At 56.5% G+C, this 11037-nt stretch overlaps 2 protein-coding genes and 1 long non-coding RNA gene across 4 annotated transcripts; 2 read left to right on the plus strand and 1 right to left on the minus strand.

The window, feature by feature from the left end:
- Window positions 1–9: 9 nt before the first annotated feature.
- Window positions 10–7472, minus strand: TMEM198 (transmembrane protein 198). 2 transcript variants are annotated; one of them, XM_074192554.1, is made up of 6 exons: window positions 7141–7472; window positions 6422–6632; window positions 2527–2696; window positions 2121–2436; window positions 788–990; window positions 10–439 (listed from the first exon to the last, which is right to left on the minus strand). In XM_074192554.1, the coding sequence occupies exons 2-6, from the start codon at window positions 6585–6587 to the stop codon at window positions 302–304; spliced, it is 993 nt and encodes a 330-aa protein (XP_074048655.1). In that variant the 5' UTR covers window positions 6588–6632; window positions 7141–7472; the 3' UTR covers window positions 10–301. The 2 variants fall into 2 exon arrangements, with proteins under 2 accessions (XP_074048655.1, XP_074048653.1); XM_074192552.1 differs by having other exon boundaries at window positions 2121–2696.
- On the plus strand, window positions 5820–6936 carry LOC141491683 (uncharacterized). The gene is made up of 3 exons (XR_012469705.1): window positions 5820–5859; window positions 6501–6606; window positions 6763–6936. It is a non-coding gene; the product is annotated as an uncharacterized LOC141491683 (long non-coding RNA).
- A 277-nt stretch (window positions 7473–7749) lies between the features above and the next one.
- CHPF (chondroitin polymerizing factor) lies at window positions 7750–11009 on the plus strand. The gene is made up of 4 exons (XM_074191288.1): window positions 7750–8121; window positions 8381–8954; window positions 9051–9233; window positions 9329–11009. The coding sequence occupies exons 1-4, from the start codon at window positions 7826–7828 to the stop codon at window positions 10586–10588; spliced, it is 2313 nt and encodes a 770-aa protein (XP_074047389.1). The 5' UTR covers window positions 7750–7825; the 3' UTR covers window positions 10589–11009.
- The last annotated feature ends 28 nt before the right edge of the window (window positions 11010–11037 follow it).

The following is an 11037-nucleotide window of genomic DNA, read 5'->3' on the forward strand; positions in this document are numbered from 1 at the left end:
ACTCCTGAGTTCAGCCCCAAAGGCAGATCCTTTTCCTTTGGGGGCTCATACAGGCCAAATAAGTTCTCTGAAGCCCCTGAGGAAGGGGTCTGAGTAGGTTACCATCAGGCTAATCAATCTCAGTTCCCCACAAGGAGCTCTGATCAGGGGCCAGCCCTTGGGTGGGGAAGGAAATCCTGGTCCCATCCAGTCCATGGGACAAAGACAAAGCTACCCCATGCCCAACCTCCAGCTGGCTGAGTCAGTGTCTGAAGTGTCCAAAGTCAAGTTTCAGGGTATCCTCTGATCAGATGAGGATTAGCTATACTCGAACAGGGGGTCCTGAACCAGCTGTCAGCGGCACTGTGGAACCACATTCATAATCCAGGTCTACAGGGGGTGCCACAAAACTGCTCAGAGAATTCCCCGTCTGTCGATCCCGAAAACTCTGAATGTAGCTCTAGGTGAAAGAAATAACAAATCTGAGACTCACCCCACAATCCACACTCTTGAGACCTTCCCATTCATTTCCCCAAATCCCCAGTCCTAGGACACTCCACCCCTAAATTCCACAACCATAAGACCCCACACTCCAATCTCCAAATCTAAGGTCAGAAGACCCTGAATTAACAGGTCCTGTGAGTTTGAAACCTCCTTTCTGAAGCTATATAGACCCCTGATGCCAGTAGTCTATATAAACCAGATCTCCCTGTGGTATCCAAAACCTAGATCAGCCTAACCTAGATGAATAGTCTTGAACACCCTCCTCACTAAACAAAGTCAAGACCAATGGAATTTCTAGACTCACAGGGGAAAGCACATCTCCATTGAAGCGTTTTACTGGCACAGGCCTTCGTCGATAGCCAGAATCAGGAGGGCCAGGCTTTGGTGGGGCCCGGGAACCCCGAGAAGGAGCCCGAGGGGGTCTCTTTCTTCTTCGCTTCTCCTTCCTCTCCTCACGCTGCCGAATTCGCATCAATTGTACCCTCCGCTGTTGCCGGCTAATCACCACTGAGAGGGCAGGAAGTGGAGGGAAAAGTGACCATTGGGCACTCAGACTCTTCTTCATTCCATTCTGAACCCCATCACTTTCTAAGTCAAGAGCTCCAAGCTCCCAAGTTCTATCCTTTACCCCTTATTTGTTCACCATTGATGTTTTCTCATTAAGAGTGTGATAAGGGGGGGGGGCAGCTAAGTGGTGCCATGGATAGGGCACTCACCTTGGAATCAGTAGGACCTGAGTTCAAATCCTACCCCAGACACTTAATTACCTAACTGTGTGACCTTGGGCAAGTCATTTAATCCTTAAGCCTTGCAAAAAAAACCCAAAAATAATAAAAATAAACTAAGAGTGTAATAGAGGATGCTTTGGACTTGCCATTTCAACACCCAGATTCTAGTGTTTTACCCACCTCAGATGATTGTCAGGAAGAAAACACTTTATAAGCATAGAAAGCACTATTTCTGTGTCTCATCCTTCAAAAGGTCACTAAGGACACTCGGCTCTCCTAGGTCACTCCTCCCTGTTTATTCCAACCTTTAATGTCTCTTGCTCCCAATGTGCTTCTGCCCTCCTTCAGTCCCACTTACCCCCAACCTCTCTCCCATGATCCCTCCATATTTAGTCTCCCAGTGTACAGATATAACCTAAATTTCCTTTATCAGCCCTCCATCTTCCTACCCTTTTTGTCTCCTCCTGCATACAATCCCAATTCTTCTGGGTCTTAAGTTTTCTATCTTCCTTCTCCCCAATTTCATGAGAACCTACTTCTAAAAAATGAACTTTAGACCTCCCCTAACCCACCTGGTCTGTAATGAAGAGCACTGGATTTGAAGTCAATGAGTCTGGTCACACTACCTGTATAACCTTGGGAAAACTGTATTCCCTCTCTGGGCCTCAGTTTACCTTCTCGGAGATTTGGAACTCAAAGAGTTGGACATGACCTTAGATTTCCCTTCTAGTTCTGAATCTATGATTCTATGCTATGCACCAGCACTTACTATAAAAGACCCCTGTACCAACCCGCTCTTAAATTGTTCATCCTGGCTATGAATTCCCTCATTTTCTTGCCCTGCTTCCAGCACCCGTCTACCCACTCCACCACCCCCAGTAGCTGCCACCCCCCAATGCAACATCTCACCCTCTGTGTGTGAGTCGCCCTCAGCTGTGACTTTCCACTGTACCAGGACGCCCATCAGGCTGAGCAGAGGCCAGATGGCCAGCAGAGCCCAGCTCCGCCAGCAAAGTGGAGGCACTGGGGCAGCCCGGAGCCTCTCTGCAGCATAGCGCCCCAACAGCAACAGTTCTGCAAAGTAGTCAGCAGCAGCGGCAATGAGGGCAGCCCCAGCCACAGCAGTGGCCAGAGTGGTGAATGGCCGAGGCCAGCGCAAGGTGAGCAGGGCAAACAGCAGTCCCCCTCCTAGAAGCAGCCCCAGTGGTCCCCACACGGAGCCTGGCTGGTAGAAGGGACCAGAGCCCATCAGGGCAGCTGCGCCCAGCAGCAGCCCCAGCAGCAGCCCAACCAGGAAGAGCCCCACACTGCGCACCAGCATGGCGACCAGCCCGCACAGCAGGCCGATGCCCAGAGCGATGCCCGCGCTTGCCCCAGCATTCAACTGTGTCTCCAGCACCCGCTCTCGGTAGCAGAGCAGAAAGATGACCACTGAACCGAACAGGAGTCCCGTGAGAAAAAGCACAGCCTTGAAGCAACGATAACCTGTAAGGAAGATGGGTAGGGAGCAGAAAAGGGGCTAAGACCAAGGTCATAAAGCAGGTTATGGGGGTGTTAGAAAGATGAGGGTCATAAGGGATCAGAGACAGGGGATATAGAGATGATAAACAGAGGTCAGAGAATGCGGGTCAAAGAGATGACGAATCAGAATGATGGGCTAGTGGGACATCAGAATAAGTGATGTGGCATCAGGTAAACGAGGAAAATAGCATTGAAGAGTGGAGGCCATGAAGAGCCTAAGAGATTAAGGAAACTGAAAGAGGAGGAGCAGAGTTGGGAAATCTGAGGGCTTATGGAAATGGTCAATGAAACATGATATTAAGAAACAGACCCCAGACAGGAACGAGACACTATCTTCCTCAGTCAAACCTACTCCTGAAGTTTTCTTACCTTTCCAGTTCACAGCTCACTTAATTCCTGAGTACTAATGTAGGCTATCAGTCATAAATCCTTATCTGACTTCCAAGATATCTCAGTTACTCTAAATTCTCCTGCCTTCCTTCCCCTCTGGTAGTCCCAAGGCAGGGGCTGGATTTTTTTTTTAACAAGGACTTTACTAAACTTTAAGGAGAAAATGGAAGAAATAAAACCTAGCCACAGAGTAAGTGACAAACTACAGATCACAGTAATTTTATCCCAAAGTCCTGCTAATCTAGTCACGTAGCCTCCTGGCTACATGTCCTGGCCTTCTCTCACCACAGGGTTAGAGAAGATCTTTCCCTTGGTCTCCCTTCCCTTTTCCCAGTTTCTTCACTCCAAAAGGTAGTGCCTCCTTTGATCCTTCCCAAAACTTTAATTTGTCTCAATATCAAGGTTGAAACCACTAACAGTAGTGGTATTTCTTCATAGGGAGAGGCCATAGAGATGAGGTTATGAAAAGATTAGAAATCTAGAGATCATTTTGGGTGGGGGGAGGGAGTTTCAGAGAAATGAAGTAATGAGATTCAGAGAAATCAAGGTCATTGACTGAGGGGTGGGGAGGGTGTCAGGAATATGAAGGGAGGAATATGAAGGTCTGAGATACATGGAATTGGTAAATCTGAGAGAGAGAATTTATAAGAGGTTAGAAAGACAGAACTTAGAGTTTAAGCAATGTGGATGGGAAGCAGGGAGGGCCAGATATGGAGATCTCTCTTAAAGAGTACCAGAGATAGGGTCAATGGTTATAGAACATCAGAGAGTGGTCCAGGAAATCAGAGATATGGGGCTCATAGGAGACTCAAAGAGATGGAAATGAGTTGTTCAAAGAGAAAAGTTACAGATGATTCAAATATAAGGGTTAAGGGGGAATCAGAGATGTGAGTCATGGAATCAGAGATTGGCACATTGGGGCCAGAAAAACAGGGGCCATGGGAGTGTCAGAGAGATAGGGATCAAAGCAAGGGGTAATGAAGATATACAAAATGGTCAGATTGGGGAGTTCTGAAGATAACGATATGTGACAGACAATGTATCTTTGTGTATTTTGGAGTGGTGGCATATTAGATTTTTGAGATGATAGAAAAAGTATATCAGTACTTTAGGGGCATTGAGAAGCTATGGAAGGGGGCTGGATTTGCAATCAGAGAATCTGGGTTCAAATTTCACATCTGCTGCTTCCCATCTACCTACTTGAGCTTAATCTCTCTAGCCTTCAATTTCTGTATTTTTAATGGGGGTATGGGTTGGTAGAGGGGAAAAGAGGATGAACTAAATGACTTCTAAGACCTCTTCCATCTCTAAGTCATATTCCTAAGACTTTCATTCAGTTTTATGTTTGACAGAGAGAGATAAATGATTATACAATAAAAAGTTTGGAACTCTGAAAAAAATCACCCATGGAGATGAATTCTAAGTAAGCAGAGAGGGTTCTGTTGGCATAAACTGTCATTCTCTTGGGCATATGAGACCATAAGAGAGCTGGACACTCTAAGAGGTAGATGAAATTGTATATCAAGCTAGGGGAAAATAGTTGACCATTCAGCACCACCCAGATTAGGACTGAATAGTTGGGGGCTTTGTGGTTTTGAGGGGTTTTTTGTTTCAATTCTGATAACCTCATGCTAGTGTATTCTTTTTGGGGGGGAGAGGTTTGACTTTTTCAAAGCATTGGAGTTAAATGACTTACCCAAGGTCACACAGCTAGGTAATTAAGTGTCTGAGGTTGGATTTGAACTCAGGTCCTCCTAACTCCAGGGTGGGTGCTCTATCCACTGCACCATCTAGCTGTCCCTGTGCTAGTGCAATTTGGAAAGTTAGGTACAGAGTACTGGATAGAGAACTGACCTCAGAGTCAAGGAAGATTTTAATTAAAATCTGACTTCAGATACTTACTGTGTGACCCTGGGCAAGTCACTTAACCCTGTTTGCCTCAGTTGCCTCATCTGTAAAATAAGCTGGAGAAGGAAATGGCAAATCACTCTAGTATCTTTGCCAAGATAATACCAACTGAGGTCATGAAGAGTTGGACGACAACTAAACAATAACAATGTATATTTTTAATTTCCATGTCTTCTTTTCCCTTGTAAATAAATGTAGAAAATGACTCATCTGTACTTTGTACCAGCAGGGGTTAGAAAGGAAAGAGAAAGTAGATACCAGAATTGAGCCCCCAAGTTATGGTTGCAATTGCAAAAGAAGGAAGAAATAGTCATTAAGTCTTAAAGAGTGAAGTAACTCTTAGGGACTAAGAAACTAAGCAATATTGGAAACCAGCAAGGTTGAGGAAGCCTGGTGCCTTGAACTGTAATTCAGTAATCTGGTACATTAAGAATAATAACTTTTTTAAAAAGCCCTAGGTCCAAGAGCAAAGATACCCTCCCTGTACATCCAAAGAAGTTCGTATCCCTAGAAGCTGACTGAATTCAACAAAATCTGAGAATTAAGTCTGGATCCACTGATAAAAAGGATCAAAGATCAAGAAAGGATTGAAAATCAGAAAATATCGGTCTTCTCATATTTGAATGAAAGATCAGAGTTTAAGAGACACAGGGAAAGCAAAGATATGGAAATTGTATAGGTGTCAGACCTGGAAAACTATCTTAGAGATCATTTACTCTGATCTACTCATTTTACAGATGAGAAAATTAAGCCCAAAGAAAGATTAAGTGAGGTGGCACCCAGAAGCAGGTGATGTTGAGGTCCTTAATGCAAATATGTACCATTCAAGGTAAGGGGTAGCAAATATCTGGATTTGGGGTTAGGGAGGAAGGAGATAGGCTGGATTCCCATCCAAGTGAACTCCTTCATCAGCTATAATTTTCCCAGCTACCCTAGAAGCAGCAACCTGGCCAAGCTCATAAATATACCCCTAGATTGGGGAACATCTTACAGCCCCATTACAACTCCATCACAGAGTCTATAAAAGGGAAGGAGGAGGCGGTATACACAAGAAGCAGCCATGGTCTTGGCTTCTCAAATTCAGCTGCTCTTAGGACTGGAAGATGCAGAAAGCTTTCACCAACCCTGTCCCCTGCCCTAGCTCTGAATCCAACCACCAAAGTTCCCCACCATCCCTCTCTTTCCAATACCATGCAGGGACATCAGGGAATAGTTGGGCAGTGGGGTGGGAGAGAGGATGTCTGGGAAAGAAGAGTGTGAGGTGAGAAATGAGAGACTAAGATGATGATGGTTTAAGGAAGGGTCATTGGGACCCTAAGAAAGGGGGTCTGGGTGAAGGGGTTGTCCATGCCGGGATAGGAATTGGGGTTCCCCAGGGATTTGGGTCTCACCAAAAAAGCAGTAGACGACACCGAAGAGGCAGCACATAGTGCAGACCAGGGAGGGCAGTGCCTGGTACCTCCGCTCCAGGGGCTGCTCACAGGGGACGCCCCAGAGAGGCTCATCTGGTTCAGGAGGCAGTAGCTGGAACCGTAGCGTCTCCACAGTGCCGGACATGATGCCAAGGAGGGGAGAGGTACAGGGTCACCCACCTGGGGCAGCCTGGCAGAGAGGGAGCCGGGGGTCAGAGAAGTCGGGTCACCGGGATGGGAGTCAGGGTTGAGCTCTGGAGGGGAGACGCTAGGTGGGACAGTCTCAATGACTGTGAAGGGCCTTTGAGTCCGTCTCTTAGGACCAAGGGACAGGCACACAAGTTCTCCAGCTTCAAAGACAAGGGAGACGAGGCGAGCCCTGTGGCCGCCGGGACTGGAAACAGAGGAACCGAGAACGGCGGGGTGAAGAAGTAGGGAGAGGTGGGAGACTCAAGGGTTTGGACTTAGGGGGTCCCGGCTGCAGACGGGGAGGACCGGGGGCGGTGGGCAGGCTGGGGAAGGAGGAGGCTAGGGCAGAGGGGCCTAGGGCTGGACAGGAGGAGGAGGAGGAGGAGCAGGGGGTCGAGGCAGGGCCCGGGAGCTCCGGAAGGGGAGGGGGCCTCCGGGAGCGGGTCGGCAGGGACGCCAGGCGGAGACGACAGAGCCCCGCGGAGGGGCAGCGGCGGGAGGCCCGGTACCTGGCCCGCACTGCCGCCGCTCCGCCGGCTGCTCGCTCGGGCCCCGCTCAGGCCCCGCGGCTGCCGCGGCTCCCGTGGGCCCGGGCTGCAGCAGCAGCTCCAGCTCCAGCGCGGGCTCAGGCAGGCCCGGCGCCACGGCCCCATGCCCAGCAGCCCGCCCGCGGCCCCTTGGTGCTGATGGACAGCTCCGGTCTCGGCTCCTGACGTCACTCCAGGCGCACCGCCCAGGCGGAGGAGGGCTGCTCCTGACGTCGCCGCCGCGCACGCACGGGCCGCGCCGGGGGCGGGCCGAGCCCCGCGGAGGCGGCACTTCCGGGCGGGGCGGGGCCGGGGGCGGGCCGAGCCCCGCGGAGGCGGCACTTCCGGGCGGGGCGGGGGCGGGGCCGGGGGGGCGGCCCGAGCCCCGCGGAGGCGGCACTTCCGGGCGGGGCGGGGCGGGGCCGGGGGCGGGGCCGGGGGGCCGGCGCGGGAGCGGCGGGCGCCACCCCCGGGGCGGGGCCGGGGCAGTGACACGTCGGACGGCGGCGGGCGCCTGCGGCCGGTGCGGGAGCCCCGCCTGCCCCCGCGCCGCGGCGCAGCCAGAGTCCGGGCGGAGGCGGATCGCGGCGGCGGCGGCGGCGGCGCCAGGCGCGGCTCTGGCCCCCCGAGGAGCCCCGCGCCCCCTCCGCGGGGCCCGCGCCCAGCCATGCGCGCGTCGCTGGTGCTGTCGGTGCTGCGGCCCGCGGGGCCCGTGGCCGTGGGCATCTCGCTGGGCTTCACCCTGAGCCTGCTCAGTGTCACCTGGGTGGAGGAGCCCTGCGGCCCCGGGCCGCCCCGGGACCCCGACCTGCCCCCGCGCGGCTACACGCACGCGGCCCGCCGGCCCAACTCGGTGCCCAGCGGCCCGGAGCGCGAGCGGCCCGAGGACGCGCGGAGCTGGGAGCCCCGCGTGGTGCCCTACCGCCCCACGCACTCCAGCCAGGTGGCCAGGAAGGCAGTCAGGTAGGAGACCCCCCCCCCACCCCACCCGGGACCCAGCCTGGAGAGGGGGCTGCGGGGCCCGGCCCCAGCCTGGGCAGGAAGGGGCCGGCCTGGGCCAGGAAGTCTTTAGTCCCCAATGACTTCCTATGGCCCTGCGTCCCCGAGGAGAGGGGGCCTGCGGGGAGGGCCAGACCCTGGGGCCCCGCGCCCGGAGGAGGTGCCTCCGGCCAAGGGGTCCACCCGCTAAGCGAGTCACGGGCCGGGCCTCCCTCTCCCCTAGGACCCGGTACATCAGCACCGAGCTGGGGATCCGGCAGAGGCTGCTGGTGGCCGTGCTCACCAGCCAGGAGACCCTGCCCTCCCTGGGTGTAGCCGTGAACCGGACGCTCGGACACTGGCTGGAGCAGGTGGTGTTCCTGACGGGCACCGTGAGCCGCAGGGAGCCCCCCGGCATGGCGGTGGTGGAGCTGGGGGAGGACCGGCCCGTTGGGCAGCTCCACCTGGCCCTTCAGCTCCTCTCGGAGAAGTACGGGGAAGATTTTGACTGGTTTTTCCTGGTGCCGGACACCACCTATACGGAGGCCCACAGGCTAGCCCGGCTGGCCGGGCACCTCAGCCTGGCCACGGCCTCGCACCTCTACCTGGGCCGGCCCCAAGACTTCCTCGGGGAAGAAGCCTCCCCGGGCCGCTACTGCCTCAGCGGCTTCGGGGTGCTCTTATCCCGCTCGCTGTTGCACCAACTGCATCCTCGCCTGGAGAGCTGCCGCAGTGACCTCGTCAGCTCCCAGCCTGACGAGTGGCTGGGCCGCTGTATCCTGGACGTCACCGGGGTCAGCTGTACGGGCGAGCACCAGGTGGGGAGCTGGGCAGGAGGGCCTGGGGGGGGGGGGAGGGGAGGATGGACCCGAGAGCCAGGGGTGGGGATCCAGTGCCCTTACTCCTTCCCCTAGGGCGTGCGCTACGACTACCTGGACCTGGGCAGTGCAGGGGAGGAGGTGCAGGAGGGGAGCCCCCACTTCCAGCGCGCCCTGACCGCCCACCCCGTGAGGGACCCGGTGCACATGTACAAGCTGCACAAGGCTTTCACCCGAGCCGAGCTGGAGCGCACCTACCAGGAGATCCAGGAGCTGCAGGTGAGGCCCCGGGGGGCCGAGGCCTGGGGGGGCTGGGGGCTGGGGGCTGGGGGCGGCTGACCCGCCCGTGACAACCCCGATGTTCCCCGGCCCAGTTGGAGATCCAGAACACCAGCCGGCTGTCGGTGGATGGGGAGCGGGAGGCGTCGTGGCCGCTGGGCATCCCGGCCCCGTTCCGGCCCTCGTCGCGGTTCGAGGTGCTGGGCTGGGACTACTTCACCGAGAAGCGCGCCTTCTCCTGCGCCGACGGCGCCCCGAGCTGCCCGCTGCGCGGCGCTGACCGCGAGGACCTGGCCGACGTGCTGGGGGCCGCCCTGCGGGAGCTCAACCGGCGCTACCAGCCGGCCCTGCGGCTCCGCAAGCAGCAGCTGCTCAACGGCTACCGCCGCTTCGACCCCACGCGCGGCATGGAGTACACGCTGGACCTGGCGCTGGAGGCGCTGACGCCCGAGGGTGCCCGGCGGCCGCTGAGGCGCCGCGTGCAGCTGCTGCGGCCGCTGAGCCGCGTGGAGATCCTGCCGGTGCCCTACGTGACGGAGGCGGCCCGCCTCACCGTGCTGCTGCCGCTGGCCGCCGCCGACCTGGAGCTGGCCGCGCGCTTCCTGGAGGCCTACGCGGCGGCCGCGCTGGAGCCGGCCGACCCGGCCGTGGCCTTGACCCTGCTGCTGCTGTACGAGCCGCGGCAGGCGCAGCGCCTGGCCCGCGCCGACGTCTTCGCGCCGCTCAAGAGCAGGGTGGCGGCGCTGGAGGGCCGCTACCCCGGCTCGCGGCTGCCCTGGCTCAGCGTGCAGACGGCCGCCCCGTCCACCCTGCGCCTGCTCGACCTGCTCTCCAAGAAGCACCCGCTGGACACGCTCTTCCTGCTGGCCGGCCCGGCCACGGTCCTCACCTCGGACTTCCTGAACCGCTGCAGGATGCACGCCATCGCCGGCTGGCAGGCCTTCTTCCCCATGCACTTCCAAGCCTTCCACCCGGCCGTGGCGCCCCCCCGGGGCCCGGGACCCCCCGAGCTGGCCCGCGACAAGGGCCGCTTCGACCGTCACGCGGCCGGCGAAGCCTGCTTCTATAACTCGGACTACGCGGCGGCCCGCGGGCAGCTGGCCAAGGCTTGGGGCCAAGAAGAGGAGCTCCTGGAGGGCCTGGACCTCTACGAGCTCTTCCTCAAGTTCTCCAGCCTGCACGTGCTCCGGGGTGTGGAGCCCGCCCTGCTGCAGCCCTACCGCCCCCAGGCCTGCGGGGCTCAGCTCAGCGAGAACCTCTACCGGCACTGCCGCCAGAGCGTCCTGGAGGGCCTGGGCTCCCGGGCTCAGCTGGCCATGCTGCTCTTCGAGCAGGAGCAAGGCAACAGCACCTGAGCCCTCCTCTCAGGACCCTGGCTTCCATTCAGCCCTGGGGGCCCAGCTCCGGAGGACCTCGAGCCTCAGGATTTTGGAAAGAGGGATGTCTGGGCAAGAGAGGATTCTCTGAACTGGGGACTTGGGGGAGAGGCTGGAGCCCCACCCCCATCTCACCTAGCCCTGCCCACCTCCCAATATTTTGGGCCATGGCCTTTGAAGTATTTATGCAGAAAGGTCTGCTTGACACCAGCATCCCTCCCCCCATGGGGGGGCCCAGCAGAGGGGGAGTGGGGAGCTGTAGATGAAAGACTGGATAGAGTGACTCGGCTTTTTGGGCCCGGGTTACAAATTAAGTTTGATGGGTGGTCAAGGAATGTACCACCTAAAACCCCACCCATCTCCTGATGAAGCTGATTCTTTTAATAAACCAGCTGAAATTGTAGTAGATGTGAGCTCTGAGTTTTATT

Source organism: Macrotis lagotis, chromosome 6 (genome assembly GCF_037893015.1).
Source record: "Macrotis lagotis isolate mMagLag1 chromosome 6, bilby.v1.9.chrom.fasta, whole genome shotgun sequence".
In the NCBI taxonomy this organism is placed as follows: domain Eukaryota; kingdom Metazoa; phylum Chordata; class Mammalia; order Peramelemorphia; family Peramelidae; genus Macrotis; species Macrotis lagotis.